Source organism: Marmota flaviventris, chromosome 9, assembly GCF_047511675.1.
Source record: "Marmota flaviventris isolate mMarFla1 chromosome 9, mMarFla1.hap1, whole genome shotgun sequence".
Classification (NCBI taxonomy): domain Eukaryota; kingdom Metazoa; phylum Chordata; class Mammalia; order Rodentia; family Sciuridae; genus Marmota; species Marmota flaviventris.
Genome location: NC_092506.1, coordinates 70619580 through 70639864, shown reverse-complemented (window position 1 = coordinate 70639864; position 20285 = coordinate 70619580). Strand labels below are relative to the sequence as shown.

General features: G+C 37.0%; 2 protein-coding genes across 4 annotated transcripts in view; one reads left to right on the top strand and one right to left on the bottom strand.

Moving 5' to 3' along the window:
- Positions 1 to 440: 440 nt before the first annotated feature.
- On the bottom strand, positions 441 to 18009 carry Ddias (DNA damage induced apoptosis suppressor). Of its 2 annotated transcripts, XM_071616555.1 has the most exons (8): positions 17933 to 18009; positions 17694 to 17819; positions 16528 to 16584; positions 12661 to 12762; positions 12371 to 12499; positions 5707 to 5868; positions 4461 to 4578; positions 441 to 3520 (listed from the first exon to the last, which is right to left on the bottom strand). In XM_071616555.1, the coding sequence occupies exons 4-8, from the start codon at positions 12681 to 12683 to the stop codon at positions 995 to 997; spliced, it is 2958 nt and encodes a 985-aa protein (XP_071472656.1). In that variant the 5' UTR covers positions 12684 to 12762; positions 16528 to 16584; positions 17694 to 17819; positions 17933 to 18009; the 3' UTR covers positions 441 to 994. The 2 variants fall into 2 exon arrangements, with proteins under 2 accessions (XP_071472656.1, XP_027798493.2); XM_027942692.2 differs by lacking the exons at positions 16528 to 16584; positions 17694 to 17819 and having other exon boundaries at positions 17933 to 18001.
- Positions 18010 to 18377: 368 nt separating this feature from the next.
- Positions 18378 to 20285, top strand: part of Prcp (prolylcarboxypeptidase) — a 73813-nt gene continuing 71905 nt past the window's right edge. Inside the window, exon 1 of one of the 2 annotated variants that reach the window (XM_071616553.1) lies at positions 18378 to 18597. In XM_071616553.1, the coding sequence (XP_071472654.1) occupies positions 18592 to 18597 (6 nt within the window). In that variant the 5' untranslated portion in view covers positions 18378 to 18591. Of the gene's footprint in view, positions 18598 to 19176; positions 19410 to 20285 lie in introns of those variants that run through there. The other variant, XM_027942629.3, reaches the window with a different exon arrangement.

Sequence of the window (20285 nt, the reverse complement as noted above, 5' to 3'; positions counted from 1 at the left end):
CTCACCATAGGCAAAATCTATACTCCAAAGGCTTGCTCCCAATGACTTACCTCCTCTAGCCACATACTACCTGCCTATTGTTACCACCTAGTTAATCCATTCAAACAGACTAATACATTGATTAGGTTAAGGCTTTCAAACCTATTTGTTTTACCTCTAAACTTTTTTTGCGATGTCTCACACATGAGATTTTGGAAGATACCACATATCCAAAACATAACAGAAGCTGACCAGGGATACTGTAAAATATTTCACAGGACACAGCTGAAGTGCTGCTTGGAGTGTGGAAACTACTCCTTTTTTTTGGCTTCTATGAGCATTCCAAGTGTATCTTCTGTCATAGAACATAATATGCCCCCCCCCGCCCTCAAATAAAGAACATAGTCCAGTTGTTTTATCACTCTACTTCTACTAGACAATGAGTTTGAATTAAGGGGGCCTAACTTTCATTTTTGAGTTTCTATAACAAGCACAGTACCTGGTATATAGTAAGCATTCAATGAATATTTATTAAAAAATGATTGTGCATATAACTTCTAAAAATGTAAGTTTTTATTGATTTCTTCTTAGCTGCTGGGTTAACCACTTCTCTTTCATGCTCCCATAGCAACATCTGTGTGTGTAACACCCATTACAAATCTTGGATCAGAAAATACCAGATCTCAGCTGAACAGTTAAGATTTTATGTTTGATTTCCAAAGGCTTTATTTTCTGATTTTAACAAATACTTTTAAAAAGCAAATTTAACAATATTACTATCTGTAATCAACATAAGATAAAGTGCTCAATAATCTAAATAAACAGTATTCTGGATAAAATCCGGGGGGGGGGGGGGATATGGTTTTACACTTTAAAAGACCCAGTACAGTCCCTTTCTTATTTACTTCTGTCAGAGTGTTCAAAATGTAAAGAATGCTCCCCATGCCACTGGAGGGAAGTTTCCAAACAGATTTACCTTTACTTAAAAGTTGAAGAATTGAGTTCAGGTGACTTTTTATGAAAACAATTCAGGTGACCAAGTACTTTTAGTATCAGAAACTGAAGATGGAAGGCAATATTTGACTTCTGAAAAACAATCAAGTCCAAGAATTGACTCCTTGGAAATCCAGCCTGACTGTTTACAGTTATATTTAGGAGTTTTCTGTTTTGCAACTATTTCTGTAGACATATTCTTAAACTTTTTCTTGACTAAAAATACATCAGTTCTTTGCTTGACTTGCTTTAGTTTCTTTCTTGGTAATTCTCTTTGATCAGGAGAATTATGGGCAGTAAAGCACTTCTTTAGACCTATGACTTGGAATCCAAGCGTATCTTTTTTTGTGGTAGGAGGGACCCATTCCTCAATATCAGTTTCAAGACACTCAGAAATACTACAATTGCTGAACATCTCCGGGCTTCTGAATTTCTGGCTATGTGTTTTCATGTGTTTTGAGCAGCTTGGGTTGGCTGGCTGTTTGTCATTTTCAGGAGAAATCCTTATTTTTTTATGGTTAGCATCAAGATCTGAATAAAAGGCAGGGAATTTTTTGAAAGCTTCATTTATCCCATTAATTTTTTGGTGGAATCTTGCAATTGGAGTTGACTGTGAACATGGAACAAAGTCTTGGCTCTCTTCAAGGTCACATTCTGAATCTGACTGAAAATGAGGTGGAGGAGAGTATGTTCTTAGATACTTAGAGGTAGATAGGCTTTGCAAGGATGATTTTTGTGAAGTTTTGCTGGAATTGTCAGAAAGTGATCTAACTGAAAAATCAGGCTCTGCAAGATGATTTTCTGTCAAGGATGTTTCCCACTGTAACAAAATATCCTGTGGTTTTTTGATAATTTCTGTTGCAATGGCCACATCTTTAGCAATATCATCAAAGAGATCAGCAGAAGCATTGTAGCTATCTTCATGATCAGAATAGCTTTGTGTTAAGTTATTATCGATATGTCCAAAAGGCATTTCTTTCAATGTATTTGTACTTGGACTATTACAAAGAGTTTCTAAAGAATATGTTAGTTTCTTACAAATTGTAAAACTGTCACCTTGATTCTTTGGCGACCTATAAAATTGTTTGTTTCCTAATATGCAAACATCAGAAATATCATTGTACTTTCTAGAACATGGAGCTGTCAACTCTTCATTCATTTCTGAAAGTGACTTTTCTCCACTAAAATATTTGACACTGAGACAAAACTGGTCATTCTCTGAAGTACTGGGCCTAAGTGAAATTTCATCCTTATGTGGTAGAATCCTGATAGTCTTTTTAACTGTTGTTTCTAAATCTTTTGAAGATGGAAACAGAGTTGAAAGATAAGGGTCTGGGAGAAAATATTCTGAAATATCCCTTCCATTATTGCCTATAGAGACAACCTCTGCTGTGTTATCTGATTTTGACTCCTTTTGAATAACAGGACTTAGATTTGCTTCACAGCTGGAAAAGAAGTTATCTTTGCTACAGTGTGTTTTGACTTTAGCTTGTGATGATCTTAAAACTATAGGTGGTGAATACAGAGCTTCAGCAGTTCTCTGGGGAGTCACACATAACCTGTTGTGGTCTGCAAGGAATTTACTGATGTCATTATCTACATCATTTTTCTTTTTCCTGGCATCTGTTTGGGATATAGCAATCTCAGTTTCAATAACTGCTAGAAATTTGTTCAGGCTTTCAGAGAATGGCAGATCATCCCAAATCATAGGGTCATAATCATGGGAATTGCTAGTTCTCTCCCCAGTTCTAAATGATAAAGATGGACAATATGCAGATATTTCTTGAAGGCCGGTGGTGGTATTTACATCATGATGTGGATAACATTTAATCTCACTTTGAGAATAACTATTGTTAATTTTCACTGGACTATGGAAGGATTCTGCATTATTTGACTCAAGTGGCTCTTGAATTTTCAAAGGAAATAAATTAAAGTCAGTAACTCTAATTTCATGATGATTGCTATGAATTGTACTCGGTTGATTAGCTTGTAAGCCAAGTTCCTCATCCAACTTTTCTGTTGTACTCTTTTTATCCATATATGAAATGAGGCTCCACGAACCCTGAACGGGATCACGGCAACTGCTAGAACCAGTAACATTTGCAAAGGAGATGCACTTTCTGTTTTGATGAAGAGAACTAATGGCCATTGTTTGTTCTGAAGCTGACAAATCATCATTATCTATTAGTGGTGAAACAATGGAAGTGAGTTCAAGTGATGGCTGCCAGAATCTTGAAAAATCATCTTGGCTGTGGAGCTCCGAAAAATAGGAAGTGCTTTCAGAGCCATTTATACTGCTGAGATCACTATTTGAATGATCTAAAGCAAGTAAGTGACTATTCGGTTCCTGGAAGGCACAGTGAAGTTTCCTGAAATTGGAAGTCTGCAAAAGCTGCTGAAAGTAGTCAATGACAGTAAAGCCTGCAACATGGGGGTTTGGTAGAAGAATCTGACAAGCTACTAGTGCTCTGACTTCTCTTTTGTGGCCATGGCAATGTGGTAAGAAGTTATTAGAACCTGAACCATTTCCATATTGTTTTTCAAAATTCTGTGAAAGAAGTAAATAAATTAAAATGAAAAGAAAATGTTGCTCCTTTGATCCAAAAAATAAACAGGAATTTAAAAGGTTAAAGCAGATACAACTATAACCCTTACCCCCTCTAATTTCACTTCCTTTAGTGTTCCAGGCAGAATGGCATATACAAAAGGAAATACACTTTGGAATAGAGAGACTTTTCTTCAAATCTTGGTTCCAGTATTTACTAAGTAGTGTTAGAGCTTTGAGCAATTTATTTAACCTCCCTGAGCCTTAGTTTTCTCATTTTTTAAACAAGAATAAAAATGGAGAATTGCTGTTTAGCATGAGTTGCTTAATAAAGGTTAGCTGCCATTATATTTGGGAGAGAAAGAAAGAGGAAGAAAAGAGAAGAACCAAACCCAAGATTTTAACAAAGTAAAGCTCTGTATCACTTGGTTTCACTTTTCTCTGTTTTTTTTTTTTTTTTTTTTTTTTTCTCACTGTTCAGCTATGGACTGCTCTATTCCTTCTTTTAAAATTCTGATTCTCGTGTGGACAAAATTCTTTATTCCCTTCAGTGTACATAAGACAGTAAACTACTCCTTTAGAGTCAGTACATTCTTTTATTCCTTCTACAGGTTCTTTTATAACTACAGTTGTACCATATAACTTGAGCAAATTTTGGAGAGTGAAATAAATATAAAATATCTGAGTTTTTAAAATTCATAATAAATTCCTAGTTTTAAAGTTCAGAAAGCATTTGAACTGGGCTTTTCTGACATTTGAAAGAGGAAGTTGTGACATATGATGTTTAGACAGATCTTCTATATGCTATATTTACACAGTATAAAGTGCTTCTACAGGCCTTCAAATTTATATATAACTTCTAAAAACTATTTAGAAAATTCAAATCATTTCATTACAATGGGAATGCTAACAAAACTCTAAAAAGAAAACTAGTATCCATTACCGTCACTCCAAAAATAAAGCTTTGTCCGACAAAACAAGTTTCAACAGCTTTAGTTAATAGGTTCTGAGTTATATCACTGCCCCGTGTTTCTGGGATTTTATTAGGATCCTGAATATACCTAGAAAGAAAATAAAAAATGTGAAGAACTTGAAAATTCTAATTTGCAATAACATTAGTAGACATAATTAGTTTGAAAATGTGGCAGGAAACTTTTCAGTTACATACAGAAAAAGAAAGTAGCTTTATAAGCTAAGCATTTTATTCCCTCTAGTTTTCTCATAACATAGACAAAATAAAAACCCTACAAAACTCCAATGTATCCAGTGTGAATAAAACACATACTTGTCTAATCACCAGGCCCAGCAATTACACTAGGAAAAAATAGAGGCAACAGTGTGGGGGGGGATAGCAGTCTTTCCTCTTCCCTAACAATTCTGGCTATCGTCCCTGTAGTGTCCCTTTTTCTAAATCAGTTTGCCCTCAACTACAAAACATGGAATAGCTTTCTTCTGTCAAGTGACTTGGGGGAGGGGAAGCAGAAGGTCAAATGTTCAATTGCTTACACAAATCTGCCATTTTCATGTTTTTTTTTTTAGATTTATACAGATGAAATTATAAAGCAAATGAAAGAAATGACAAAATTTCAACTTCTGATACGGGACTATTCCCTTAAACAGTTTCTCTTGCCTCAGGGATCCTCAAACACCTGAATGTGAACCTCAGTCTGGATCATCTTTCAGTTTGAAATGATTTTACTTTCTTATCTAAGTTTCTGTATCTTGGATTAGTTTTCTAACTTAATATTTTAATAATTATAGCTTAGTTACCCTGAATGAAAGAAGCTTGGTATAACATTAACATGATACATACTCATGAGATAAGTATTTTCCTTTTCTCACGTGATTATCATTTAAGGAAACTGAAGATCTGAGGTTAAAAGACTATCTTTTTTGGGGGTACTAGGAATTGAACTCAGGGATACTCAACCAGTGAGCCACATTCCAAGCCCTGTTTTGTATTTTATTTAGAGACAGGTCTCACTGAGTTGCTTAGTGCCTTGCTTTTGTTGAGGCTGGCTTTGAATTCGTGATCCTCCTGCCTCAGTCTCCCAAGCTGCTGGGATTACAGGTGTGCGCCACCACACCAGGCTATCTTTTTACTAAATGTATCTCACCTTAAAACACTTATCTTCAAATTTGCATACTAAAGGAGCAGTCAGAAAAAAGAATGCTTTAAATATTCTTACCTGTGTAAACCAGTGGCAGTCAGACCAAAAAATGTGTCTAAGCAGCTTCCAAATACAGTAATAGCAAATAATTTATTTGATTCTGCAACTTTCAAAGAGAGTTTATATCTGTAGCTGGCATTTTCAGCTTCACCAGTGGAGCCACATTTTGGACAACTAGATCTAAAGAGTAGGAAAAAAAGTATAGAAATTTTCATTAAATTTTTTTTATATTACAAAAACCAAGAAAAGTAAAAATTTAAATTATAGTTCTCATAGAAATACTCCTAGTAATTTACATTCTTCTTAAACTATTTATGATCAACTTGTTTTGAATTTCTCTGTTCCTAATAGCTAGCTTTGCTAATTCAAATTAAGTATCTCCAAACTGACAGAAATGCATGCAAAACATAGCAAAGTAATGAATAACTGTGTGTGCATGCATGAGAGAGGATGAGACTAACATGTACTCTTTAAATATTTATACCCAAAGTACTTAGCTAATTACATTCTTCTTACCATTATAAAAATTACTATCTTTAATCCATTGGAATATATTGAGAATTGATCAGATTACAAAAATTATATATAAAAAAACCATGTGATTTAACTTGTTTTCAAGACAATGTGCAACTGTGGCCAAATACTTTTTAGTCAAAAAGTATACATAAAGTGTATTGCTGTCTGTTCTTGGGATATTATATTCCTGAAATCTGGAGTACCTTATTTGTAAAATCCAGGCCTGAGGAAAGATAAAATGAGATAAATTAAAAAAAAAAAAAAGAGTATAGTATAAATCTTGCCAAACTAATGTATTGGTCTGCTTTCCCACTGTGGTGCTTATTGTCACTTCTACTTAGCATTTCCCTCTTTTCTAGTTTAAGATAATATAATTCTGATTTCCATTTTTCATGTTCTTAATTTAGGAAAACTGATCCTTTAAAACATATTATGGTAATGGATAATACTACAACTTTGTTTTTTCTTCATGTTACTAGTGATCTGTTTTAAAATAGACTGGCAAAGTGCAAAAAGAAAGTAATGTCAGCCACTAGAGGGAGTATAAAATCCTTATTTCTCAAAGTAACTTCCAAAAAGCTGTCACATAAGGTGAATTTTGGATATACTATCATAGATTGGTGTTAATTATTTTTTTTGTCATACCAAGGATAGATCTGTACTAATCAATTCATGTAATCATACTGAAATATTCTGGACTCTTGTGCTCTATGCTGGTCATAGAAAAAACAGACTCACTTGGGGGATAAAACCATTTCCCATTAATACCAACCTCTAGTGAAATGAACCGTTTCAAATATGCATTAAAATTTTTTAAAGGTTATGCATTAATAATGCATTAAGGTCTAATGTAAAATTCCTAGTAAATCTTTGAATAATTAACATAATGTTTTACACTACAATGCATAATACCTATATTTATTAATTAAAATACTTAATTGACAAAGATTGAATATATTCAAGGTATACAATATGATGATTTGAAATACATATGATTACCACAATCAAATGAACACATCCATCCTAATCCATACTGTACATTAAACCACAGAACTTGTTCATCTTATATCTTTTCGTTAATCTATTAAAAATAATAAACCCACTACATGGTTGGTTAGAACATATTTTCATAATACATAACTGTCTATTCCCAAATTTAAAAAAGTGAGAAGAGACAGGCAGTGTTTTACATTTTGCAAATCTCTTTAAAATCTGGCTTAATAAAAAGGTAGCTGGATTCACATGTTCCACTTCTCTGCTCTATCTCCTGTGATATCACAGGTCACCTGGCCTTTGGTAAATTCCACTGTACACATAGGAGAGTGAAAAAGGCAAATAATGCCTTAGAATTACTATGAAAATAGTTCTGAACTCGAAGAAGCCTCTGAGCAGATCTATCTGAAATGACTACTGTAGTTTTAATCCTTTTTGTTTGGTCCAAACTAAAATACCAAGTTTCATTATTTTCCTAGTGTACTTATATTTAGCCCAGAAGTAGAATTTATGAGATCGGTAAATCTGTTTTCTTAGCTTTGAAATCCTCTGAAAATCTGATTAAAGCAATTGACTTTTTCTCTTAGAAAAAAAATTTACAGTCAATTACACAATATTTTACATATCTTGGACACTGAAGGATGCATCCACACCTACAATTTATTTACATTCCAGGTTAAGAACATCCAGACTATGCGATTATCACACAATGTCCCTTATAGATCCAGACTACACTAAATACTACAAAGTAATAAAAAAATTGTTTAAAAAAGTATCCCTAAAGTGTAAAGCACTGAGTTCCATCCTCAGTACCATGTTAAAAAAAAATATCCCTAAGGCTTCTACACACTATATCCCCCCAAAGAAAACTATGATCTATGTGTGGAACTCAATTTGACTTGCTTAATTAAATAAATAATACTAACTTTTTTGGGTGGTTGGGGATGGTGATGAGGAGAATAGATAGAGATAGACTAAAGGGATTATGCATCCCCTTAAGCCAATAGGCAATTTGCATATTTGGGCTGGATGGATAGCTTATATTGATAAATCCCCTCCCCTTGCTCATAATTTGGGATAGTACACAAACTCTATCAATTCCCCAACATATACAAAGACACCCCCCCCACACACACATTATGACTGAGCTATGCCTTCCCCAGCCCCAATAGTTTTTATATTTGTATGTCTATGTTTTTATATCAGGAAATCCTTTTCCAACAAAAATATAACTTGGAACCCTAATGAGAATGAAAATGAATGTCTTATTGAAACTAAGGTAAAGGTTCCAGAGCCTAACCTACTAGTACTCAATACTATCCACCATTGCTAGTTTAATCCCTGTCTCCTTCAAGAAGCACCTCCATAGAACTTCAGGTCTCTGAAGAATAGTTTTACAACCCATTTAATATTGGAAGTTTAAAATAGAAAAAAGAAAGTTAACTCCATAAAACACAAAACACCTATTATGGCTATCAGCACTAAGAATTTGAGGTCAAATAAAATCTTTGGGAAGCAGTCTCTTCTGTTTCCTATGTTGGCTGACTTCAAGTGAGAAAAAAAAAGAAAAAAGAAAAAGCAGAAACAAAATTAGAGAAGAAAAAAAAGTAGCAGATATTATGGGAGTAGATTCTTTGGTTCTGTAATATTGCCAATGTAATATGTATAGAGAACAAGTAATTGTTCCATAATCATCTACATTTCCACAGGCAAGGACCAAATGCTGTGGTGTTTGTTGTAACTCAATGGTTCAGTCAGAGCTCTTTTCCCAGCTCTGGGAAAAAGAAGGGGAGGTATCATTCTGGAGAAAAATTCCACTGCTAATCTGGAGGTAATATGTTGATTATGAGTGAAGACAGCAGTCAGATAGTTTAGACTTAAATGTTTCTGACTAGCTGGATGTGTGGGCAGACTGCTTAACTTTTCTAAGTTTTAGTTGTTTCCTTTTAAACTGGCATTAACAATAGCATCTACTTCATAGTCTTTTGTATTAAAAAGTCTCCAAAGCTCCTAGCACAGTGCCTGGCACATAATAAACATTCATGTATGTTATATATTATCACCAGTCTAAAGAGGTAACAATGGCATTATTATTTAACCTACATTTTTGAAGATTATCATATTTTATATAATTATTTATATTATACATATATTACTAATTATGTATCAAATGTTCTAAGCATGTTATGTATATATCTTACTAGATCCTTGTAAGAACCGTATAAGACAGCTGTTAACTTTCCCCATTTTTGGGCTCAGATAATTTAAGTGACTTGCCCAAGGCCACGGCAGTTCAAGTGGCCAGGTTGGGATTTGAATCCAGGCAGTCTGGCTCCACAGAATCATGCTTTTAATCACCATGATATACTGCAATAGGTAATGTATACTTACAGTGGACTTTTTACAATAATGACTAATATTTTGGAGATCCTAATATGTCATGAAATATAATAGGAGATTGCTGTGCATTATCTCTATAAATAATTAGAACCACAGAAGTTAAATATTTTGACCAAAGTCATACAATTAGTAAGTGTCAGAGCCTATCTGCTCACTTGTGTTTTCTGAAGCTTGAAATTGTTCCATTATACCATGCTGCTTCTAATCCATCTCGATAAGACAAATAGCCCATGGCTTTTAGTTGTTTCAAATGATAGTTAGGAACCTGAAAATGAGTGAACCTAAGATAATGTAGGCACTATTATGCTGCCATTTATTCATTTATTTAACAAACATTTGTTGAGCATTTTCTATGAACTAAGCCCCAGGCTGGATGCCAAGGATTTAATGAAGAATCACACAAACAGGGTCTTTCTCTCAGAGCTTACATATGAGAACTTGCGTGGTTAAATAAAGGAATAGTGGTAACTATGCAAGGACAACCTTAATCCTAAATGTGAGTTAGAACTGCTAATCCTTCTCCCCTTCCCCGTTTGATGTTAACTGGAGAAAAATACTAGTTAAGAATATTGCTGGCACAAAGATCAGTAAAGCAGAGGCAGGGGAACAGGAGAGATTAGAGGGCATTATGGTTTAGATATTAAGTGTCTATGGAGAGCAGTGACTTGAATCATGAGCTCTGACTGCCTCAGAATTGTGGCTGTGCTTTGCTCTGGGAACTTTCTGTGCAAAGACACAGGACCAGATTGCTCAGGAATGAGGGTAAAGCCCTGCCTGAGCAAGTTATGTGCAAAGGTATGAAACAATAATAGTGTCTGACTTTGAGCTCAGACACCAGCTGCTGGGAATAGAGAATTCTGAGCATAACAAGATAACCACAATATCTTGCAAGTGCTACAACTTTCAAGCCTGTCTGCTTTGCAGAAACTCTGGACAATTGGCTTCATGGGTATAGCAGGAAATAACAGGATGTTCCTAGCACTGTAATAGTAGAATAGCTACAAAAATGTTTCTAGTTCTGTAACTTTTTAGTGCACAAAGAATATTAACTTTCTTATTGTGAGACCCTATATAATAAATGTGCTGAGCTAGCTCTGGGTCACCGTTCTTCCATCAGAGATTATTGTCCCACCTGGTCCCAGCTTTCTCTCTATAAATATTTGTATCTTTCTTAATCCTCCATTGCCCCTTGCCAGTTTCTAGGGTTTGGCCGTGCAGGTCCCAGCAGGTGTCTCCCAAAAGCTCATGTATGAGATAATGTAAGAAGGTCTAGAAGTAAAATCATCAGGCCATGAGAGCCATAATCCAATCAGTGAATTGATTCTCAAATAGTGATTAATTTAGTGGTAACTGAAAGCAGGTAGGGTGTGGCTTGAGGAGGTGTGTCACTGGGGGCATGCCTTTGGGTTTATATTTTGTTGCGGTGAAGAGAACTCTTTCTTTGTGCTTCCTGGAATCATGCCTTGAGTTGCTTTTCTCTGTCATGGTGGTATGCCTCACTAAAGACCCCAAAGAATGGAGCTAGCCATCTTTGGACTAAGACCTCTATAACGATGAGCCCCCAAATAAACTTTTCCTCCTCTAATTTTTCTAGTCAGGTCTTTTGATCATAGCAGCAAAACAATCTGACTAAAATGAGGCAGGGAGGTAAGGGCAAGTACTGAGGAATGAAGTGAAGCAAATCAGAGTTCACATATTTATAATCATATCAAAATTAATCTAATGTTGCTTATAGCTAATATGAACCAAGAAAAATTAATTAAAAAAAGAATGTTGTTGACACACTATTTGTACTTATATACTACTAAATACTTACTAGATATATTAATCTTTTCTCCAGTCAGAGAGAGTATTTTTGAAGAACTCCAAACCTAACTTTTCTTTTTTAAAGATGGACACAATATCTTTATTTATATATGTGGCACTGAGGATCAAACCCAGTGCCTCACATGTGCTAGGCAAGTGCTCTACCGCTGAGCTATAATCCCAGCCCCTCCAAACCTAACTTGTCAATTCTACTTTATAAAGATCAGAGGAGGATCTTAGATTCTCAGCTATACTTGGTCTGCAGTTGAATATGATAAAGACTTTTTGGGCCAAACACCATTCTAGTGTTAAATAATAAAAATCACTACAGGTTGAACATTCCTAATCTGTAAATCTGAAATCCAAAGTTCTCCAAAAGCTGAAATTTTTGAGTACTGACATGGCATTCACAAAGTTCTGGATTTTGGAGCATTTTGGATTTCAGATTTTTGGATTAGGATACTCAACTAGTAAAGTCTATGTAAATATCCTCAAATCTAAGACACTCCAAAATCTGAAATACTTCAGGTTCCAAGCATTTCAGATAAATGACACTTAACATGTATAACATAGTGTCTATTTTCAAGGTTTTTACATATATGTATTAAATAATTTAAGAGTCATACAAAAACAAACAAAAAAACCTCTTACTTAATACCCAGGGATATTCTAAGAAGTAGGCTTTTATACCAGGATTGTTACTTGCTTCCTGAGAAGTTATTTTTTTTCCCCCTGAGGTAGGTACTTAGTAAAGACTTCAAAGTGACTTGAAATTTCTCTCTAGAAAGTGGATTACTGGCCAGTTCTATTCTGGGATTTACAGCAGAACCAAACTCTGAGAATCCCTGAGAGAATCTAATGTCCTCATATGATGAATTTAGTTTTTATTTATCCTTGCACCATAGAAGAAGGTTTATATTGTGTACTGATATATTTCCTCTCTCGTGCTTAGAGGCTTTATTTTTACCTTTTGGAGACAAAGATTATCCGAGAGAAGCACATTTGACATGATGGATATATAAAACTCGAATTCTGAAGAGCAAGTACTGAGCCAAGAAGAAATTTTCTTCTTCTATTCATGAGTTCACACTGTGGCCTACAAAACAAAATAGCCACAGGGATGAAGATAGGTATTCCTTGGTTTCATTATTTTCTTAGGCACATGACAATCTCTTTAAGAATAAAGTAGTGTGTGTGGTATCGATATAAGGGAATGGAAGAAAAAAGGTCACACAAAAAATGCATTATTTTAAAAACCTGATTCCTTGACAGTGCAACATATGATGGAATATGGCATCTTCCTTTCTTATGTCCTCCAAAATCCAGATCCAGATGGTCCAGATGGCATCCACCAGTGGGCTAAGGGAAATAAAATAGGGCAAATGTTTATCCTGAAAATGCTGCTTAAAATCTTGCTATTTAGAATGAAGCTTCAAATCCTTACAACAGTCAGATTGTCTAGCCCTTGCCCAACTCCCTGAGCTCACTTTGTATCATTCTCCTCCTTAATCACTGCATTTCAAGCCATGCTGACCTGCTTTCTGTTCCTCATATATACAAAATAATTTGACTTCTCAAGCTTTTGTGCTTATTGTTCTCTGTCTAGAATGTTCTTCCATAGGACTTAGCATAGCTAGCTCCTTTGCTTCAACTTTAATGTGATCCCCTCTGGAGCCCTACCTTATATCAAGTAGGCACTGCCCACTGCCTCCCTTAGTTTCCATCCTCCCTTTAAAAAAAAAAAATTTTTTTTAAGTTGTAGATGGATATAATATCTTTATTTTTATTTATTTATTTTTATGTGGTGCTGAGGATCGAACCCAGGGCCTCACTTGTGTGAGGCAAGCACTCTACCACTGAGCTACAATCCCAGCCTGATATCATATTATCCTTCAAAGTACCAATCATGTTCTATAATTATTCTATATATGCATTTACTTACTTTTGTTCTACCTACCACTAATCTGAAAGTTAAAGACAGGTATCTGATCTCCCTAATGCCTTTTTTCTTGATTTTCTTCCTTAATATTTATGTGCTAGTAGATTATACAAAAAAAATAGTCTAAGTTGTGTTCCTTGCCTCTTGCCCCAATGGGATGTTTCCTATTTCTGTGCCTTTGTGTTTTTTACTCTTCTCTCTGCCTAAAACCTAAAAAGGTCTTTCATTTTCCTGTTTAATGCTACCTTTTGAGATTCTTCTCAGTGGTTTTCTTCTCCAGGAAGCTTTCCCTGATTAAGAGATCCTACTGTTTTTTTTTAATATATATCACTCACTACATCACAGTAAATTGATCTGTTTCATATGTTCTTTTCCAGAACCATAAGGATCATCTTTTTAGATATCCAATACTAAGTTAAAAAATTGTCAATGAATTTTAGTTATTAACATTCTTTCAATTCTCAGCTTTCCTATTCCTCAGTGACATATATCATTTAAATATAAAATAAAAATTTTCCAAATTATAAAATTATTTTAAAAAATCCTATATACATATTAAATTATAAGAAATTATTAAAAGTCATACATATATTAGATGCCCTATTTGTATGTGAAATATACACAATAGTTTTACATTATTGTACCTTAGTATTTATTTTAATTATTATTTAAATTTACTGTCACTTCTAATTTTTTTAAAAATTGTGGCCATATTGTGACCACAGAATATTTTCTTTAGGGCTTTACAACAGAATTTTATATTGTGCCACCCCTATGTGGATATTTACCAGACAATATTCTTATACAATTGCTATCAAATCCAAACTTCAGGAAATGGATTAAACTTATTAAGACACGGTGTTAAGGGCTGTGGATTTAAACAATTAGAAATAATAATCTCTGTCCTAAAAAGTTTACTATATAATTAGGCAGACGATTTGCCAATACATGCAAAACTTAAATAAACATGAAATTTTGGGATTAACTTCTTTTTTTTTTAAGAGAGAGGAAGGAGAGAGAGAGAGAGAGAGAGAGAGAGAGAGAGAGAGAGAATTTTTTAAAATATTTATTTCTTTTAGTTATTGGCGGACACAACATCTTTGTTTGTATGTGGTGCTGAGGATCGAACCCAGGCCGCACGCATGCCAGGCGAGCGCGATACCGCTTGAGCCACATCCCCAGCCCGCTTTGGGATTAACTTCTAAATTCATTATATAAGCACCAACTGTTACATTTTTTTAAAGAAAAGTTGGTTAAATTGTCTTTATTTAAGCATTTATTGTCCTCTAGTGGATGAAATAAGTATGTCCATAAAAACCCATAAATTATTGGCAAAATTTGACTAAAGTGAAAAAGGTCAATTCATTATTTTTACTATTTGTGTTTCATTTGGTAAACCACAGCAATGGCAAAGACTTCCCATTCATTGTATAGTGGACAGTAATACAATACTGTTTAAGGAGTTAACTGTTAGTTATTTTCTTATTTCCTTCATGTTATTTGTCACTTAATTTCTCTCTGTCTTTACTGTCTGACTTGCAGTATGGTGAACGCATATTTGATAGATAACTGAACGAAGTGACAGGAATGAAAGTATTAAAGTTAAGAAAACATTATGATAGACTTGGGAACAATTTCATATGTGGTATATCCTATAATATATCTTTTTTCTCAATTTTATTGGGAAGAATGATATAGTAGTACATTTCTCTCAGCTCCATCACAGTCAGCAAACCATTTTCCAATTTAGTAAGCTCAATATATTTACTTATCAGTTATTTGTTGTGCAGCTGGTAAATGCCAACTGTTGATAGCATTAGTGAGGGACAAACAGACAGCTTTCCTAGTTACTAGTTAGTTATAGTCCAGGACAAGAGACAAACAGCTTTACAGTGTGCACAGTGCTTTTATCTCATTATTTGATCTAATCAGAGAATTTAAGTAGCTAATTAAAGATCAGGATGCAGGTGGAATCAGGTCTGGAACTCACATCTCTTAACAATTAATGCAGCAGTCTTTCTAGTTCACTGTACTGTGTGCTCAAGCATCACACTTAACTATTTGTTTTAAGGCTGCCCCAAAGATAAAGTTATTCCTTTAGAAAACTAGTTCCCAGATCTAATGACACAAAGACTAATTTTTCTTCCCTTCATTTCTCCCCAAATAGCTGGAAAGGGGTGTGGCTTAGTGTAGATCATTTGCCTAGAGTGCCTGATGCCCTAGGTTTGATCCCTAGTACTAAAAAACAAAACAAACCAAAAAACATAATAAATCAGAAATTGTTCATGCTTTTCAAGAAAACCTTTGTCACCTTCTTCCTCTCAGATTTCCCCTTTTACAAGTCAAGATGCCTCATTATGGGAAGGGTGGCTACTTAGAATATTTTTCTTAACACTATCTAATGATCTTTTTCAAGGGCATATACTATGTTTTAATTTTTAAAAGAAGTCATAACAATTCTCTAAGAAATATTTTATGGACAATAACATGAAGATTCTAGAAAGGGAAGACAGGAGATCAACAATAAAATACACAAAAAGTAAAGAAACAAAACCTCCAATGAAAGGTAAAATATTTTTTAAAACACTAACCAGGAAAATCTTAAGAAGTACAACATAGTGTGTCCATTCATTCCACCATTTATAACATTTATAACAGACATTTATAACAGGAATGGAGAGGGGACAGAGTTGGAGACAGAAAACACAAGCTCTTTTGTTCAAGGAATTTAAAATCTATTTGCTCAATGGATAACTATCAATGAAATGATACAAAGGTAAAAACAATATATGCAAGTTTCAGATTTCCATACTGCAACTGCTTACCTGAGAGCCAACTGTGTTTGGATATCTCACAGACATCTCAAAGTTTAATAGGTAACAACTGAATTTTTAATTTTCTTCTCAAACCTTTTTCCATGAAATTTTCTCAATCTCAGTAAATGGTAGTACTTTCTAACAAGCCAGTAAGGCCAGATAGCTAGGAGTAATCTTTCATTCTTTTCCTCATGTGCCAAATCAAACCATCAGTAGTCTTAGAATCTATTTCCATATTAGAAATCATCATTCACTTCCACCATGTATTCTGCCACCACCTTAATCCAAACCACCATCATCTCCTGCTTATGCTGCTGCATTAGTCATCTAACTGCATTATCTGCTTTCTACCCAATCTTCCAGACTCACCTTATTCAAGAGTCCTTCCTGAATAAGTTCCAGCAACACAGATCTTTTCTTAGGTTCCTGAACACAAAAATATCAAGTTTTTTTTTTTTTTTTTTTTTTGCTGCAGGGCTGTTGTGTATCTTATTCATTTCATTTTTAATCTTCCTCTCTTTCAAGGCTAGATAATTCTCATCTTTAAGGTCTCCACTGAAATATCAACTCCTTAGAAAGTACTTCCCAGACCATTTAAAAACCCATAGTTCCCCTGTTGTTTCCTTTCTTAAATCCATGGATAAAAGGTATATTTCATTGGGAAGGAATCCATCCTGTTCACCATTGTAACCCAATATCTAGCAGTTCTTGGCACAGAGGGAGATAGATAAAACTATCTTCAGCATGAGAAAATAATGACTGGGCACTCTGTGATCCAGTTTTGCAGAGTTAGGAAAGCCTGCCTGCCTTAAAAAAAAAAAAAGTCCTTGCAAACTGAGAAATAAGGAATGAGTAAGAACATGCCAGTTGGGGATGGGTTTAGGTTTGGAAATAAGAGGGAGGGCTGCGCCTCTGATGAACATATGACACTCTAGGATTAGGGAGTAGCTCAATGATAGCACTTGCCTAGGCTGGATGAAGCCCTGGGCTTGATATCCAACAACAGTGAAAATAAATAAATAAAAGCATTTTGTATGGCTGATGCCTAGGGCCAGAGTTGGAAAATCACTGGGGCTGGAGAGGGAGGCAACGATAAGACAAGAAGGGGCTTGTAATCTATGTTAAGGAACACAAAAACATCAAAGAGTTTGATACTTAAGGAGTTTGGATTTAAAACTGCAGGCAAATAGGAGCGGCAGAAAGGTTTTAAATGGTCAAACTTGCAGCTCTCCTGCTCCTGGCTTTCCTGGCACCCTGGATCTCTGTAGCCCTCTGGCGGGTATTAAGGTCTGGCAATGTGGAGACTGGATTAAAAGGTACCAAGACTGAACGCAAAAGAAATACTTGGGAGGTTATTGTTATAACTACATAGCATAAGGGGTCGACCCAAATACCAGTGAATGTGGAGAAAAGAACAGAGCTTTGAGATATTCATGAAGCTGTTATTATTGGCTGGAAGTGAGAGATAGGGAAGAAATCTAGAAAACTTTTAAAAAGTCGAGACTTTGTCTCTGTTATCTCCAGTTTGAGCTCACCCTGTGTCTAGTTCGACAGCCCAGTGTTCGCAACAAACGTTCACATAGTGATCCCAGCGGCACGGTCTAAAGTCACTGACCCTTTTACTTTTGTACTGTCAAAGCTTCCCTTTACAGACAGGACTCCTGAAAAACAAACAACATAAAATGCAAGCCTCCTGGTCTCATCGACAATGACTTTAAGAGTCTCGGGAGACCTTGGAGTGCTTCCCCAAGAACCTCTTTCTCCAGCTCCTCACCTAATTCAAGACTGGGAGACAGCCAGGGCAACGCCGAAAGGCCGCAGTCCAGATAGACCCAGCAACTCGCCAAACACCTTCTACTCGAATCTCCCGCGTCCTCTTCCGCCGGAAGTGACGTTTGATCAGTGGTTCCTCAGAGCCAATCAGAAAAGGCTGCGCCGAGGGTCACGATTTACCGCGAAATCCTGGGGGCATTTGGAAGCGACCATTTTTTGTCAAACTGGGATAGAGATAAGGGTTGAAGGATGCTCTACCCCGACTGGTGAAGTAGTAGTACAGCCCGCAAAATTAGCTTCCGGGGAGACTGAACTAGCTTGTCGTAGGGACGCCGGAAAGGGAGAGGGAGTGGGTGGGAGCGCCCTCGGATTGGGGTCTGGCCTGGTGAGGAAGAGGGAATTGAAGCGGAGTGGATGGGGTTGGCGCTGCCGGGAAGACAGGAGGGGGCGCTGTTCGGAAGCGTAGCAGGACCTCCGGCGGAGGAAGGGAGACGACAGCGGCGGGAGGCGCAGCCTGGAGTGGGTTTCCTGGAGCTTAGAGAAGAAAGGGGGCGTAACCAGCAAGGAGGGACCGAAACCTGGCTCGCTAAGGCATGGGGTTGCGGACAATACGGAGGTCTGGGGAGACCCTAGAACAGAGGGTCCCGTTAGGCGGGCATAATGAAGGTGAGATGCTAGGAGCGCAGTCTTTGGAGGCCTGAGCGGTCCGAAGCAGTGCTTTACTTCCTGCTACCTGAGTGACCCAGTTTCTTCATCTATGAGTGGGAATAAGAGTCGTACACTAGACAAGGAATTGCTGTGGTGGTTGAGTTAGATGCGTGCCATCATGTCTAGTGACATACTGGCATGCAGTCAGCCGTCCGTAAATTGTTATGGTAGCTATCTTTAAACATTAGTGGGATTTGCGGAGGAGGACTGGGAGTGTTGCAGTGGAACTAAGGTGGCCGGGGCAGGGTTTGGCGGTGACAATAAAGGCAGAGGTTACAGCGTGACCTGGAGAAGAGGTGGGCTTGGGGGGCACTGCAGATTGGGATGGGGTACAGACCCTGGCCTGATAAGGGCCGACTGGTGGTGTGACCTCAGTGAAGGTGGGCTCCAAGGAGAGGATGGCACGAGAGGGAAGTGGGGTGGAGGCGGCGCCCTCGGGGACAAGTGGTGGCGAGGCTGAGAAGCTGGCAGGCTTTGGGTTTCCCGGGGGAGGAGCCGGTCTGCAGCGGGCGGAGCTGCGGGCTGGGGCAGGGCTTAGGCTAAGCGCGGCTGCCTGTGTCCCTCTCGCCTTCACACCCGCGCTGCTGCCGCCAACTTGAGCCATGGGTTGCCCAGCCCTCCTGCTCTTGCTCCTGGTTTTCTTGGCACCCGGGACTTGTATAGACTCCCGGCGGGTACTAAGGACCCTCAGCAGCCTGCACTTGCCAACCAACCCCGCATCCCGGTCCTCTGTAGCCAAGAATTACTCAGTTTTTTATTTCCAACAGAAGGTAAGGGGGTGGGAGGGGGCGGGGAAGCTTCGAGTTCCCGAGTCCCAACCGCTGGGACCTCGGTCCGGTAGAGTCCGGGCATTGGAGCTCACTCTGAACTTCAGACTCCCTGATACCTAGGACTGTCCAGTCTTTGGTTTACACATTCCAGAGGATGGCCTCAAGTCCCCAAATTTAAAATTTCTCCTCCCACTACCAATAATTTAATACCATTCCTGGCATCCTTATTTTTCTGTCTTTGAAACAACGGAAACTTATTCTCTCACAGTCTGAAGTCCAAGTGCACCATCCTTTTCATTCAGTCTCTCTGTAATTGGCCACAGCAGTCACTTAAATTCCCCTAGCTCTTAGAGGGTTCCTCAATCTAAACTCCTTTGACTTCTAAATTCAAATTATTGAATGCCAACCCTGGTCCTTAGTCTTTGGTGACTGTCATCTTTTGCCCCAAGGCAGTCCCTAAATACAAGTTCTAATGTCTGTACCTATTAGATAATATAGAATATTAATGCAATCTAAAATGATAGCTTGTCATTTCAGGATCATCTCAAAGATGATTTTGTGGGCCTTTCATTAAGAGTTTTTGGCTGTCCCTGTTCCCTATCAGACTGAACACAAGGCCTGTGCCTGTAAAAGAAGTTATAGGCATATGGCAGGATTTGAGGTGGGTTTTGGGGTCACTGACTCTAATCTGTGACTTGAGTTTACAGTTCTAAGACAGGATTTATGAGTGCTTTTATGGTTGGCTTATGGCATTTGGTATTACCCCACAAGTCTAAATGGAAAAGTACATCCTATGTGAAATGACAGGGAATTCTAATGATTCTACATTTCCAGGAGCCTAAAGATAGGGATTAGAAGGAGTGCAAGGGTCTGATC